General features: G+C 40.6%; 1 protein-coding gene across 1 annotated transcript in view; it reads right to left on the bottom strand.

The window, feature by feature from the left end:
• LOC105508497 (histone-arginine methyltransferase CARM1-like) overlaps positions 1-12,374 on the bottom strand; it is a 281,427-nt gene that overhangs the window by 6,930 nt on the left and 262,123 nt on the right. Inside the window, exons 9-12 of the mRNA XM_011937360.1 lie at positions 10,082-10,163; positions 8,655-8,740; positions 6,134-6,223; positions 3,591-3,728 (exon numbers count right to left, since the gene is read on the bottom strand). Of these exons, the coding sequence (XP_011792750.1) occupies positions 3,591-3,728; positions 6,134-6,223; positions 8,655-8,740; positions 10,082-10,163 (396 nt within the window). The remainder of the gene's footprint in view (positions 1-3,590; positions 3,729-6,133; positions 6,224-8,654; positions 8,741-10,081; positions 10,164-12,374) is intronic.

Raw genomic sequence — 12,374 nt, 5'->3', positions numbered from 1 at the left:
TTTTTTTTTTTTTTTTCCCCAAGAACTGGTCATTAAACAGATGGTTGATAAGGATTCAGAAAGAAAGTAGTAACTTTCAGGATGAACATGGCATAAGTCAGCATTTTCCACTTTTCCTTCTGGAAGCTATCCCAAAACAAGGAGAATCGAAATATTCTGCAGATGGCAAACCTCATTTTCTGTAAAACTAGGAGAAGGAGATCATCGGCAGTCTTAGACATATGCGTAAGGGCTGTAAAAGCAGTCAAGATTGGTTATTAGTCATGTGGGAAAAGGTACAAAAGAAGTGCAAAGAGGGACAAAAGAGCCCGGGGGCAGTACGTCTTAGCACCTGAAAATGAGAAGCATTTTTCTGAAATGCAAAAGGTATATTCCTTGTTTGTAACATCTTATGCAGGAACTGGGGTGAGCAGAGCTTTGGGCAAAAATGCTCCTGGAACTGGAGCACGGTGGAACTACCTAAAGAATACAAGAGGAGCCATTGTTGCAGGAAGCAGTGTGATTCTGTGGCAACCTAGAAGAAGAAAAAGTTTGAGTTGAGAAAAACCGATAGCATGAAAACTGTCACATCTTTTTCTGCCACAGAAACTTCCTCCTGTAAATAACTGCCCAGAAAAGTCCTATAATTTGATGAACAATAACATCAAAACAACAAGCGCGAGAGAGGTGATCACGAAAAAAAGTAGAAAAAAGTAGTAAAATTTACAAACACATGAAAAACGTGTATCAGTAAAATGATGCCATGGCACATATAAAAAAGGTGAGCAAATATTTTGTCACGATTTTTGAAACATAATGAAGCCTTCACCTGTATGGAGGAAGCAATAACTTTCACGAAGGAAGATCATGATGCAGACGGAAGAGAACAAGAAGGATCTTGATGTGCAGATATGGAAATGTCTTTGAGATGTATTGCTCAGTGAAAAAGGACGTAGAAAAGAGATACAGAATATTACTATTTAGGTATAAAAGCAACGAGGAGGAAATAAATAAGAAAGTAGATTCTTACCTTTACAGTGTTTTGTAATTTTATATCTAAAATGAAACTCTGAGAGGATATGCAAGAAATAATAACTGAGGCTACATGATGGGGGAAGAGAAGGGGCCCAAATGAGGTTAAGGAGATAGAAAGTCATGATAATTAGAGACCTAGCTCAGTTTCACTATAATAAAAGCGATGTTCAATTAGTTTCATTTCCTTTTTATTGGCAGAGTTATTGGACTGGGCTATGAGAGTGAAGTCAGAAATTAAGGTTATTTAGATATCATATTCCAAAAAGGTCATATTATATTTCTTTCTGACCTAGCTGGAGAAATGTGGCCTGGGAATGAATACAGGTGAGTGGATTTTGAGCTACTTCCATGACCAAAGCCAAAAGGTGTGAAGAAAGCTGGATACATGCAAACTTTGAAGGAAGATTACATCCTTGGCTTTTTTCTACTTAATATTTTTTAAATCTAAATTTGCCTATTAAATCTGCAAAAGATAAAATGGTAGGAATCACTAATATGCTAAAAAAAATTAAAAGAAATAATCCACTGGCTCTAGTAAAGATCCAAAAACAGCAGATAATTGAATGAGTGGAATAAATACAAAAACCTGTACCGAAGTTGAAAAAGACCAGCTAGCTGCATACTAGGAAAAGGGAGAAATGTGATTTAAAAGTCAATCATGCAAAAATACACTTCTTGTGTTTAATTGACTATACACTCAAGTAAAATGGATCCCAAACTTAAAAATATATTATTATGATTCAAAACAGAAAGAGTTCCTATTGCTCTGATCCCAGCATTTATCAGAACACATATGCTGTCGTCCTGTAATTAGTGCTGAAGAAATGTTTTAAAAGGAGACACTGATAACCAGGGTATTTCAGAGGGGGAGAACTTAGAATTTCAAACTATTTCAAAATCACTCTTATGGGAGGGAGGAGTTGAGGATGTTAGCTTAAAGACAGGTAGGCTAGAAGGACATTTGTTAAAACTCTCCAAATATTTGAACAACTGCCATCTAGAGGTTAGAGCCAACCTACTTTGTTCGAGTTCAGAAACACAACTAAGATCAATAAGTGGAATTTATAGAAAGTAAGACATAGAATCAACAGTAAGGATAATTTTTTAATAATTGGAGATGCTGAAAATGGGAGACATTAATAGCCAAGGACCATATGAAGAGTAACCTGACCTTACCAAAACGTAGATACAAACTAAAAAGACACTACTGTAAAAAAATATTTTTGGGTCTATCAGACTGACACAAATCATACAGATGGATAATATGAAGTTTAGGAAAAGATGTAGAGAAATGAACATGCTTATTTATTGCTGGTGCAAGGGGAAATTGGTGCAACCATTGAGAAAAGTAGTATCTACCAGAGCATGACATGTACATACTCTGTGATTCAGCATTTCCATTTCTAGGCATCTCATTTGAAAACACTCATGTCACCGTACACACTGTGTGTTCCAAGATGTTTAGTGCAGAATTTGTTGCAATGCCAAAATAATTGAAAGCAACCTGAATCGGTCGATCAGAGATTTTTTTTAAAAAAACTTTATAGTATATCCATGCTCTGGACTATTATGCATGTATTAAAAAGAACAAAAAAGATCTATCTGTGCAGATTCAGGACTTATTACTAAGTAAAAATTAAGTTGCAGACTTCTAGTGTTAACTTGTACAAACAAGCCCCACCATGATGTTCTTTACTGGCACATCACGAAAAAATCACCTGAAAGTATACAAATCAAACTGTCACATCAGAGGTGTGGGAGTGGAGAAGGACTCTATACACTTTTGTAGTTTTCAGTTATATGTATGTTAGGTTTTTGTAATTAAAGAAATAAAGACTTCAAAAATGAAAGAGTTAGTTTGTCAGGTAGCGAGCTCTTTGTCACAGGAGTATTCAAGCACAGGCCTTTTTCTGCTTAATAGTTTTGAAATAAAAATTTGACTATTACACCTGCAAAAGATAAAATAGAAGGAAGAGTGGGAGGTAGCAAGGAAAGAAAGTAGAATAAGATGACCTCTGAGTACCCTTGATACCCTGAAGGTCTTGGAACCACTCCTCTACTCTTCCATCCTCTAACTCACACAGCAGAGTTCCAACAAGGTGAAATAGGACATTGAAAAAATGAGAGATAAATCTAGGTAAATCTTGCAGATAACTCATGAAATCCATTTCCACAGAGTCCTTCCTGACACTATATACTGCCTCTGGAATGCTTTTCTCCCCTGTATACAGATCAATTTTATTGTACTAAATTTGGGGGTATGTGGCCAGACCGACCAATGTAAGTCAGTCCAGGAAGCTGACACAAGGTTTAAACACTTGATCATTCAAGCCTTGGCAAGTACTCCCGTGAGCTGCTGGATTTCCTTCCTTCCTCCACCGTCAGGTGGAGAACACTGCCTTTGAGTTATGTGAAGCTCCTCTTCCTTACCACACACATTGCTCAGGCAGGCCTCTGGAAAGCTTGCTATCCATCTGTAGGTGCTGGAGTCTCAGGGGCCCACCAGCTTCTTCCTGCTCCCAGACCTCAATGCCCAGGAAAAAGAGGTGAAACCACATCTGTACTTTCCTGCTTACCGTTTATTGGCTACAAACAGCACTTTCCCTGACAGCTTCTCCCCTTCCTTGGCAAAGAGAGGAGTCTGCAGGAGGCACCGCACCTGGTACCAATGAGTCAGAGGCTCAGCTGGGGCTGTTGACAGCCAAACTGTTACCCTGTAGGGCAAGAAAAAGAGATAAAAGCCAATCACACGTCAGACCCACATTAATGGGTTGGACTGCAGACTAAGGTTGATAGTGGTTTTTGTTCTTTTGAGTCATAGAGCCCTTTGATGAGAAGGATAGCTCAATTTATGGAGCAGGCCAGGCACGGTGGCTCATGGCTGTATAATCCCAGCACTTTGGGAGGCCAAGGCGGGCGGATCATGAGGTCAGGAGATCGAGTTTAGCCTGGCCAATATGGTGAAACCCCATCTCTACTAAAAACACAAAAATTAGACAGGTGTAGGGGTGGGCCCCTGTAGTCCCAGCTACTCGGGAGGCTGAGGCAGGAGAATAGCTTGAACTTGGGAGGCAGAGGTTGCAGTGAGTGAGATCACACCACTGCACTCCAGCCTGGGCGACAGAGCAAGACCCTGTCTCAAAAAAAAAAAAAAAAAATTATGGCGTAAGTACCACATGCTGAGTACTGGATTAAGAGTTTATGTATATAATTTTAGTAAATCTATACAATCATCCTGTGAAGTATGCCCAGAGAGGTTAAACAATTTGCCCAACATCACACAGGACAACTGGGGAGCCATGCTTCAAACTCATAGACTTGGCCACCATGGCAACCTGTATTTCTGCATCAAAGCTCATTAGAGGCCCAATAAGTAACAAGGTTAAATCAGAAGCTGATTTGCTTGAATAGTCCAGCAAAGGGAGATGTCTGGAGTCTGGCCTCTTACTGACTCCTGCCAACCTGTTCAGGGGTCTTGAAGGTGCTTCTGGAAGCAAGAAAAACTACCAGAGCATATGGCATCTACCATGCTTCCAGCTCAGACATCCTGTGTGTGTCTGCCTGAGTGTTAAATTGAGTTTCCTCATTTCATATGAAAAAGTGAGAAAGTCTTGCTGTGCTTCTACACCAAGGTCACCTGTCCAGGGGTTGGGCAGTGGTTGCTGGCTGAAGGGGAGCAAGGGGCACATTAAGCATTGGGCAAATTCCTAGAGGGTTAATTTTGACTAGAAGTTTTGGGGAAAAATTGCATGTAATTTAGCTGCCTAAGTAATATAAATGACTTTTATATCAAAATATACTCAGATGTAATATACAATAGAATGCAAATCTTCCTTCCCCTTCTTCTTCTGTTTTTTTTTTTTTTTTGAAGCAGGGTTTCGCCTGTTTTTCTGTTGCCCAGAGCTCAAGTGATCCTCCCACCTCAGCCTCCTGAGAAGCTGGGACTACAGCATTCACCACCACACCCAATTAATTTTTAAAAAACCTTGTGAGATAAGGTCTCGCTATGTTGCCCAAGCTGGTCCACAAATTTTCTCTCTATATATATTTTTAAAAAGACAAAGCATTTAATTTCAAAGACACTTCCCCCTTGAGGTAGGCTACTTCACGCTTGTCTCTCTCACCCTTGCAGGACCAAATTCATTTACATGGGTTATTACAGAGAGGAGCAAATGTATGTATTCTTTGAACAAACATGTTCATATGGAGTCAAGGTTATTTGTGCCTCATTTTCTTCTTCTCAGATTGTCAGCTCTGACAAGGTTTCCAGGGGTCCCCTCTCTTGAGTCTTCCCCCCAGACCCCCAAGCTGTATTACAGCCCCGTGGGCATTTCTTTCTAAGCAGGTACAATGATAAGCCTGGGCATTCTCACAAGGAATGAAGGAGAGCACATGGTAAACATTTTCCTCCACCTGGGCATGTGACCCAGACCAGATCTCTTTGCTAGTTGGAACATACTAGAAAGCCTGGGAAGAGAGTAGAGCAGTCAGGAAGAGAATAGAGATTTGGGGGCCACGGACTGGTGCAGCCCACACAAGGAGCACCAAACAGTGACAGCCAAGGTGTAGGTAGTCTTTCCCCTCTTTTCCCTGCAACTTTCAAACCTGTGCAATAGGAAGGTGCACAGATAGCGAAGTTTCCTAATGTTGCAACTAGCATTAGTAATACACATCTGCCTGATCGTCAAAGGACTCCAGAGTATAAACCAAAACTGGGAAAAGTATAATTCAAGGTATCAGGATACAGGAAATTGTATAAGCAGGTGTGTCAGAAACAAAAGCAAAGGCTTGGGGTACCACCCCGTCGATTCTATTAAAGACCAAAGAGGTGCAAAAAGCACAAACCCTCTCTCACTCCTCCAAAGCTCAATCCATTTGGTTTAAGAGGCTTTGCATAGTTTAGTTAGAGTTGATATGACACATGGAAAAGCATCTCATTTTCACTTTTTCCTAAAATCTAAAATTAACATTAACATCTGTGTTTATTTCCTTGAAAATTGGAGAAACAAGAATTAGTGTCATTGAAATCAATTATTAAACACTTTAAAATTGTGATTACAAATAGTAGATAGCATGGGGTAGAGCAGACTGAGAAAATGTTGGTGGGGGGTATACACACAGAAATCCAACAAATGCCACATCAAACCAGAACGCCAGGCCATGGATGAGCCCAGACTGTGCCATCTGAAACACAAAGGGAATTTCTACTCTGTAAGGAAACAAAAAAGATAAAAGACTTGGAATTATTTTGTTGTTGTTGACAGATGTACTAGATATATTTGTGAGATCAGTAGGAATATTTTCTTTCTCTCTTGGGCACTTTTGCCTTGGCAGCCAAGTTCTCTCAGTGTGTGATTAATGCTTGGGTGGTGCTGCACATTTGAGAAGCTTACTTCTTGACAAAACCCTTCAAGAACTACGCTACTCTGCTGCAATGACCTGGAACTGCATAGGGTGAATGTAACATCTGGAGCTAGGTTTGACTAGAGAAGAGGAGGATGATTCAGGACACAGAGGGCAGTCATCCTTCAAGAAGCCAATGCATGGGCAGGGACAGGTCCCCTCCACAGCTGCTCAAAGAGAAAGGTTGTTCCGGCCTCTAAAAATGGAGTGGAGCACAAAGGAAACATCGAACTCAGAAGGTCATCCTCATAGTTAATTGATTTTTGTGGGAGGCAATTTAACTTCCACTAGGCTATAACAAGAGTCATGCAGAAGTAGCTATGGTTTATGCCAAATGCAGAATAAGCAGGAATAGAAAGAATATTGGGAAAGATACAATGCAATCTAGATGCTGGACCTATTTTAGCTGTGGAACCTTGGAAGGTCATTTAAATTCCCTGAAACTTGGTACCTGCATTTGCTGAAGGGTGACAAAATCACTCTCCTACTTTCCTCATAAGATTCTTCTGCATGTTAAATGAAAAAACATGTATATAAGAGTTCTTTGCAAATTTTAGAGTAATTCATAATTATTGGCTCATTGCTGGGGCTGTATCACTCCAAGGAGTTGGATTTTCTGAAGTGCTTTAGAAGTTTTCAAAGGAGGTTGTATGTTCTCTGTATTCATGGTGTCCCCAAAGACTTACCTTCCTTCACTCTGCTGAAAATAAAATATTTCTAGAGTTTTCCATTGTACTTGGCACATTGAATTTATCGGTCTTGACTGTTATTATTTCTTTTCATGTTTTGTATCTCCCTAGATAAAGTATGAGCTCCTGAAGAATAGAGACTTTAAAAATTACTTTCCATACATGTGCTAGCACCACCACAGTACCTGGCACATAGTACAATCTCAATAAACATTTGCTGAATTGATGCACAAATGAATGAATGACATTGGTGGAAAACCCACATAGACATAATTTTTAAAATATTTCCTAGGATTCAAGAGGTAGTTCAGAGCAATAAATAAAGCTAATCAAAGTTGATTTTTTTCTGGATCTTTGGTAGTTATTAGAGTCGTCTGCAAATGCCATTTCTCTTGCTCTGAGCATATGGTAGGATTGCAGTTTTCCACCCACTTGAGCTCAGGTACTGCCACGTGATTTGCTTTGACTGATCAAATGTGAACAGAAGTGACTTGTGCTGTTTCCAGGCAGAAGCTTTCATTGTCCTTTCATACTTTAACATACTCATTCTTTCTCCTGAGTGACCAGCATCATTTCAGATAGAAGCTGCTGTACTGGCCCAATTACTGGTGTGGGTAATGCATGGTAGAGCTAAAGCTGGTGCATGATGGATACACTGTGTAGAAAACAAGACACCTGTGTTATTAGAAGCCACTGAGGTTTCTTTTTGTTACTGCAGCATGTTCTGGCTTATTCTAACATCCAGCATACCCTTTGTGTATCATGATATCAAGATAGATGATTTTTTCATTAGCCAGATACACCTTCTAAATTCTCACCCTTGCTTCCCCAGTAGCTCCAGGTAAACAACCACCTGGCTAAGTCTTAACTTTCTTGTCCAGAAAACAAATATGACTATTAATTTTCTAAGGGAGAAAAAGACAAAATATTAGTGAAAGGTCACCCCAAAAGGATTCACACCACCATCTAAAAAAATGGAGCCAAGTCAAGGTAGGAATCCTCATTTCAGAGTCTTTTCAAGTAGAGGGGAAGAGGACAGAAATGAACATTTATTGAGTGCCCTCTTTAAAAATCAGCTGGTGCCTCTAAAACACTTAGCACAGTACCTAGTATGGAGAAAGCACCTAACAAGTTGTAGCTCTTTGCTTGTCCTTAACACATTCACTGGCATAAGTGCATTCACATATATGCTGTCACTTTAGAGGCACAAAGCAGAGTGGCTAAAAGCCCAGACTTTGGAGCCTTCTGAAAGGTTCAAATCCTAGTTCCAATTAATATAATTTTTAATTCTGTGACTTCATGCAACCTATCATTCCACTTTGCCTCCTATGTGTCGTCTATAAAATGGGGATAATATCCTAGGAAGGAAACATCATTATCTTTATTTAGCAATAAATAAAACTAATACTGACACATCATTCCCATATGTGACCAATATCTAAAATCTCTCCCCTGTGTGAGTAGCAAAAGTCTGCAATGAAGTTTTGTGGGTGGGAGATGTAGAGAGAAGATTTTAAACATCAAGAGCAACACTGATTTGCACAAAACCTGTGTAGATCTTCCTCTCCTGCATCCATAAAGTTTACTGTGTATTTGACTGTTTGAGCCATCAAAATCCTAACATCGAATGTGTCCTTGGGGGAAAAAATCAAAGATGTTGCCTTTCTGCCAAGATAAACTGAGCTCAAGGAAATTTGCAGTCTAGCTTTTCTTCTGTAATTTTAAGTCATCAGGAGTTAGAATTTAGAAAGCATGAGCTTAATGAGAAAAATGTTAACAATAAAAACAATAAAAAATGAGTACCTACTATGTTAAGCACTGAGTGCTTTTCGTGCTTTACTAAGTGCTAAGGGCTTTACTAGGATGTATCATTTACTCTTTAAAAATCTCTGGAGCAGGCATTTGGGGTGTGTGTGTGTGTGTGTGTGTGTGTGTGTGTGTGTGTGTGTCGGTGTGTGTGTGTTTCTGACTATCCAGCATTTATTTAGCAGTGCAGGTTTATCTCTTCTCCACATTCTGTCCAAAAAGTTCCACGTGAACTTAGTATACCCTCGGTAAAACATGTGGCATATGACCCCAGATAGGGAAGTCAGAGCACTACTTTTCCCCTGAAGACAGTGATTGGTTCATAGATGAGCACATAATCCAAGGTAGGATAATCTAACTAAACTACCTAAACTAAATCTGGAGCTTTTGGCTTAAGTTATTAGGAAAAGGCAGGCTCTCCTGTGGAATTTAGAGTCGTAAAAATCAGAGGCTTGAGTTTCTGTAGCCATCTTGTTACCATGAAGGGAAAGCCTGTCTAGGAAAAGTGTTAAATCAGAGGAAGTGGAGATAATTGATAAGGATAGAAAAATCACATCCTGGTGACATTTTTGGAGCTCCTGCAACACGTCCCAGAAGCAAACTCTGTCTCTAGGCTTTGTAATTTTTGAAAGACAGTCATTCAATTTTAGCTTAAGCCAATTTGATTTTTCTTCTACTTACAACTGAAAGAATTTCAGATGATGCAAACTTAAAGTTTTCCAAGGTTACACAGCAAAATGGGGCCATGGCTGAAATTTAAATCTGATTAACGGCAAAGCTCCTGCTCTAAGCTGTCATATAATGCTTGTTCTTCTACTATGTTTTGGGCCACTAGAATGAATGGGAGGATGTGAATTATTGAACAAATGTTAAGGGCTGAGTTGTGTATGGGGTGGGTCAGGGCAGTGGGGAACTAGAAGTTACTTACTGAAAGGTAGTTTAAAAATTTCCTCGCTTTCAATGGTATCATTCTCTGATGATTTTCTTAATTGATGGAGGAGATTAGAGCTGGAAGACTTGAACACATAGTGCTCCTGGGAACTCTTTCTCCTGTTCTGTGATGGCTTAGCACAGAACCTGGCAGCGCAGTGCACGCCAGTGAATGAATGAGTGAGTGAATGAATCAATACATAAACATGGGAGAAACCCTGAAAAGAGAGCACACTTACTACTATTGGCTGCCTGAAGTATTCATCCACTGCTGCACCCCGGAGACTGGACAGATTGACCCTGTAGAAACATTGCTGGTACCTAAAATATCACAAAAAACTCACCATGCATCTTGTCTGTCATCTGAGTCCCCAGCCCCCCAGAGCTGTTATGTGCTATGAGGCTGCCTCATGGGTCCTCTGCGTTAGCCCTGGGGAGAATGTTTGCACATGTGAAGGGCAGATGGTCTATAGGGTATGGCAGGAAATTCTCCCTAGAAAATTTGCAGACCTGTATTTGACATGGGGTTGGGAGAGAAAGAAGGGGAAAACAAGTTGAGTTGAAATAAATTGGGCTCATCCCTGTAATCTCAGCACTTTGGGAGGCTGAGGTGGGAGGATCACTTGAGCTCAGGAGTTCGAGACAAGCCTGGGCAACATGGTGAAACCTCATCTCTACTAAAATTACAAAAATTAGCCATGCATGGTGGCAGGCACCTATAGTCCCAGCTACTTGGGAGGCTGAGGCAGGAGAATTGCTTGAACCTGGGAGGCGGAGGTTGTAGTGAGCCAAGATCATGCCACTGCACCCGAGCATGGGTGACAGAGTGAGACTGTGTCTCTAAACAAGTAAATAAATTTGTAAGGAGATTATCAAGAAGGATATTTGGGGGCACGAAGGCCTTTGAGCTCCTACCCTTGATCTTCCCCAATGGGTGGCCCCTGGCTCTGTGCTGTGCTGTTCAAGTGCTGAAATGCAGTTTCCTTGGTCCTCCCACTATCCCAACCAAGAGCACGACTTTAGCTCTCCAAAGCCGCTTGACACTCCTGCTGTTTGAGAAAATAGATTTTCCTTCTCTGTTCTTCCCTAGCCACTGGCTCGTACCTTCATGATGGCATTTGTTGTGATAGCTGTCACCAGGCAGCAAGTCACAAGTGAGCAGGGGATGTATCATGTGGTGATCTGGAGCCAGCTCATAACAGCTTATCAGAGCCCACTGTGCACATCTCTTCCCAATTCCATGGTCAGTGACATCTGAACCATAGAAACTGACAAGCATTACATATCATGTCTCCACCCCTCCCCCCACCCAGAGAACCAGATATAACGTGTTCACCAGAACACCACTAGCTCTGTTGTATTGGGTCAGTGCAAAAGTGATTGTGGTTTTTACCATTAAAAGTAACAGCAAAAACCCCAATTACTTTTGCACCGAACTAATACTTTTATGTATCTGCTGCAATATAGACTGTGCCTGGAGCATAGCAGGTATTTCGTATCAGCTTGGCTAATGGCCTTGAAAATTTAGGAAAGCAATCTAGGGTATGAAATCAGAGTAGCTTTGATTCCAGTTCTGCCACTGACTAGCTGTGTAATTCAGACAAGTCATTTGAACTCTGTGCACCAGTTTTCTTATCTCTAAAATGGACATAGTTACAAGCTTGCCTTGTAGGGTTCTTATGAGGGTTGAGTTAATTTTTAAAAAGCACTTTGAATGATTCCTGGCATTTGTTACTACTAGATAAGTGTTAGCTAGTATGCCCTAAATGTACCTTCTCAGATCAACACTGGGCACTAGGGAAGTGCTGTCCAATCTGACTGTGCTAAGGGTTTACTTTGGGGAGCCTGTTAAGAATTCAGACTCCCAGGCCCAAGCTCCGGAAAGGCTTGGCAACCTTATCACTAGAGCTTGAAAGCCTGTATCCCTCATTAAGATTCCCTAATAAGGGTGTGTTTTATGTGTGCTGTATAGTCTGTGAATCAAATGGGAACTCAATTCATCAGTCCTCACCCTCCCCAAACCCAATACCCACCAGCCTGTAGGGAAGAAAGAAAAAAAAAAAAACACAGAAACATGGAATAAACATAAAAAATTAGGGTGCAGTTAGATTTTGTTGAAAGGATCATCCAAAGTGAGGCTCTGTATCAAAAGTGAAAGCCTCAAATGCGCTCACAGGCAGCAGTGAGGAGAGCAGCCTGATGCTATTAGTCAGCAGCCAGTCCTCAACATGCAAGCCAAACTTGAGCCCCATTGAACACTCACACATTCTTACAGGGATTATACAGTTTCTCACCTCTGAGCTTTTGGTTGTTTTCCCCTCTACCCAGAATGCCCCTTTTCCTTTTTTGTCCTGTTAATTCCTATTTAGTCTTTAAGACTCAGCTCACTGTTATTGGTGTATAGGAATGCTTGTGATTTTTGCAAGTTGATCTTGTTCCTGAGACTTTGCTGAAGTTGCGTATCAGCTTAAGGAGATTTTGGGCTGAGACGATGGGGTTTTCTAAATATACAATCATGTCATCTGCAAACAG

The sequence above is a fragment of the Colobus angolensis genome, unplaced genomic scaffold (genome assembly GCF_000951035.1).
Source record: "Colobus angolensis palliatus isolate OR3802 unplaced genomic scaffold, Cang.pa_1.0 Scaffold162, whole genome shotgun sequence".
Lineage (NCBI taxonomy): Eukaryota > Metazoa > Chordata > Mammalia > Primates > Cercopithecidae > Colobus > Colobus angolensis.
Note: the sequence above shows the minus strand (reverse complement) of the source record. Positions and strands in the feature narration are given on the sequence as shown.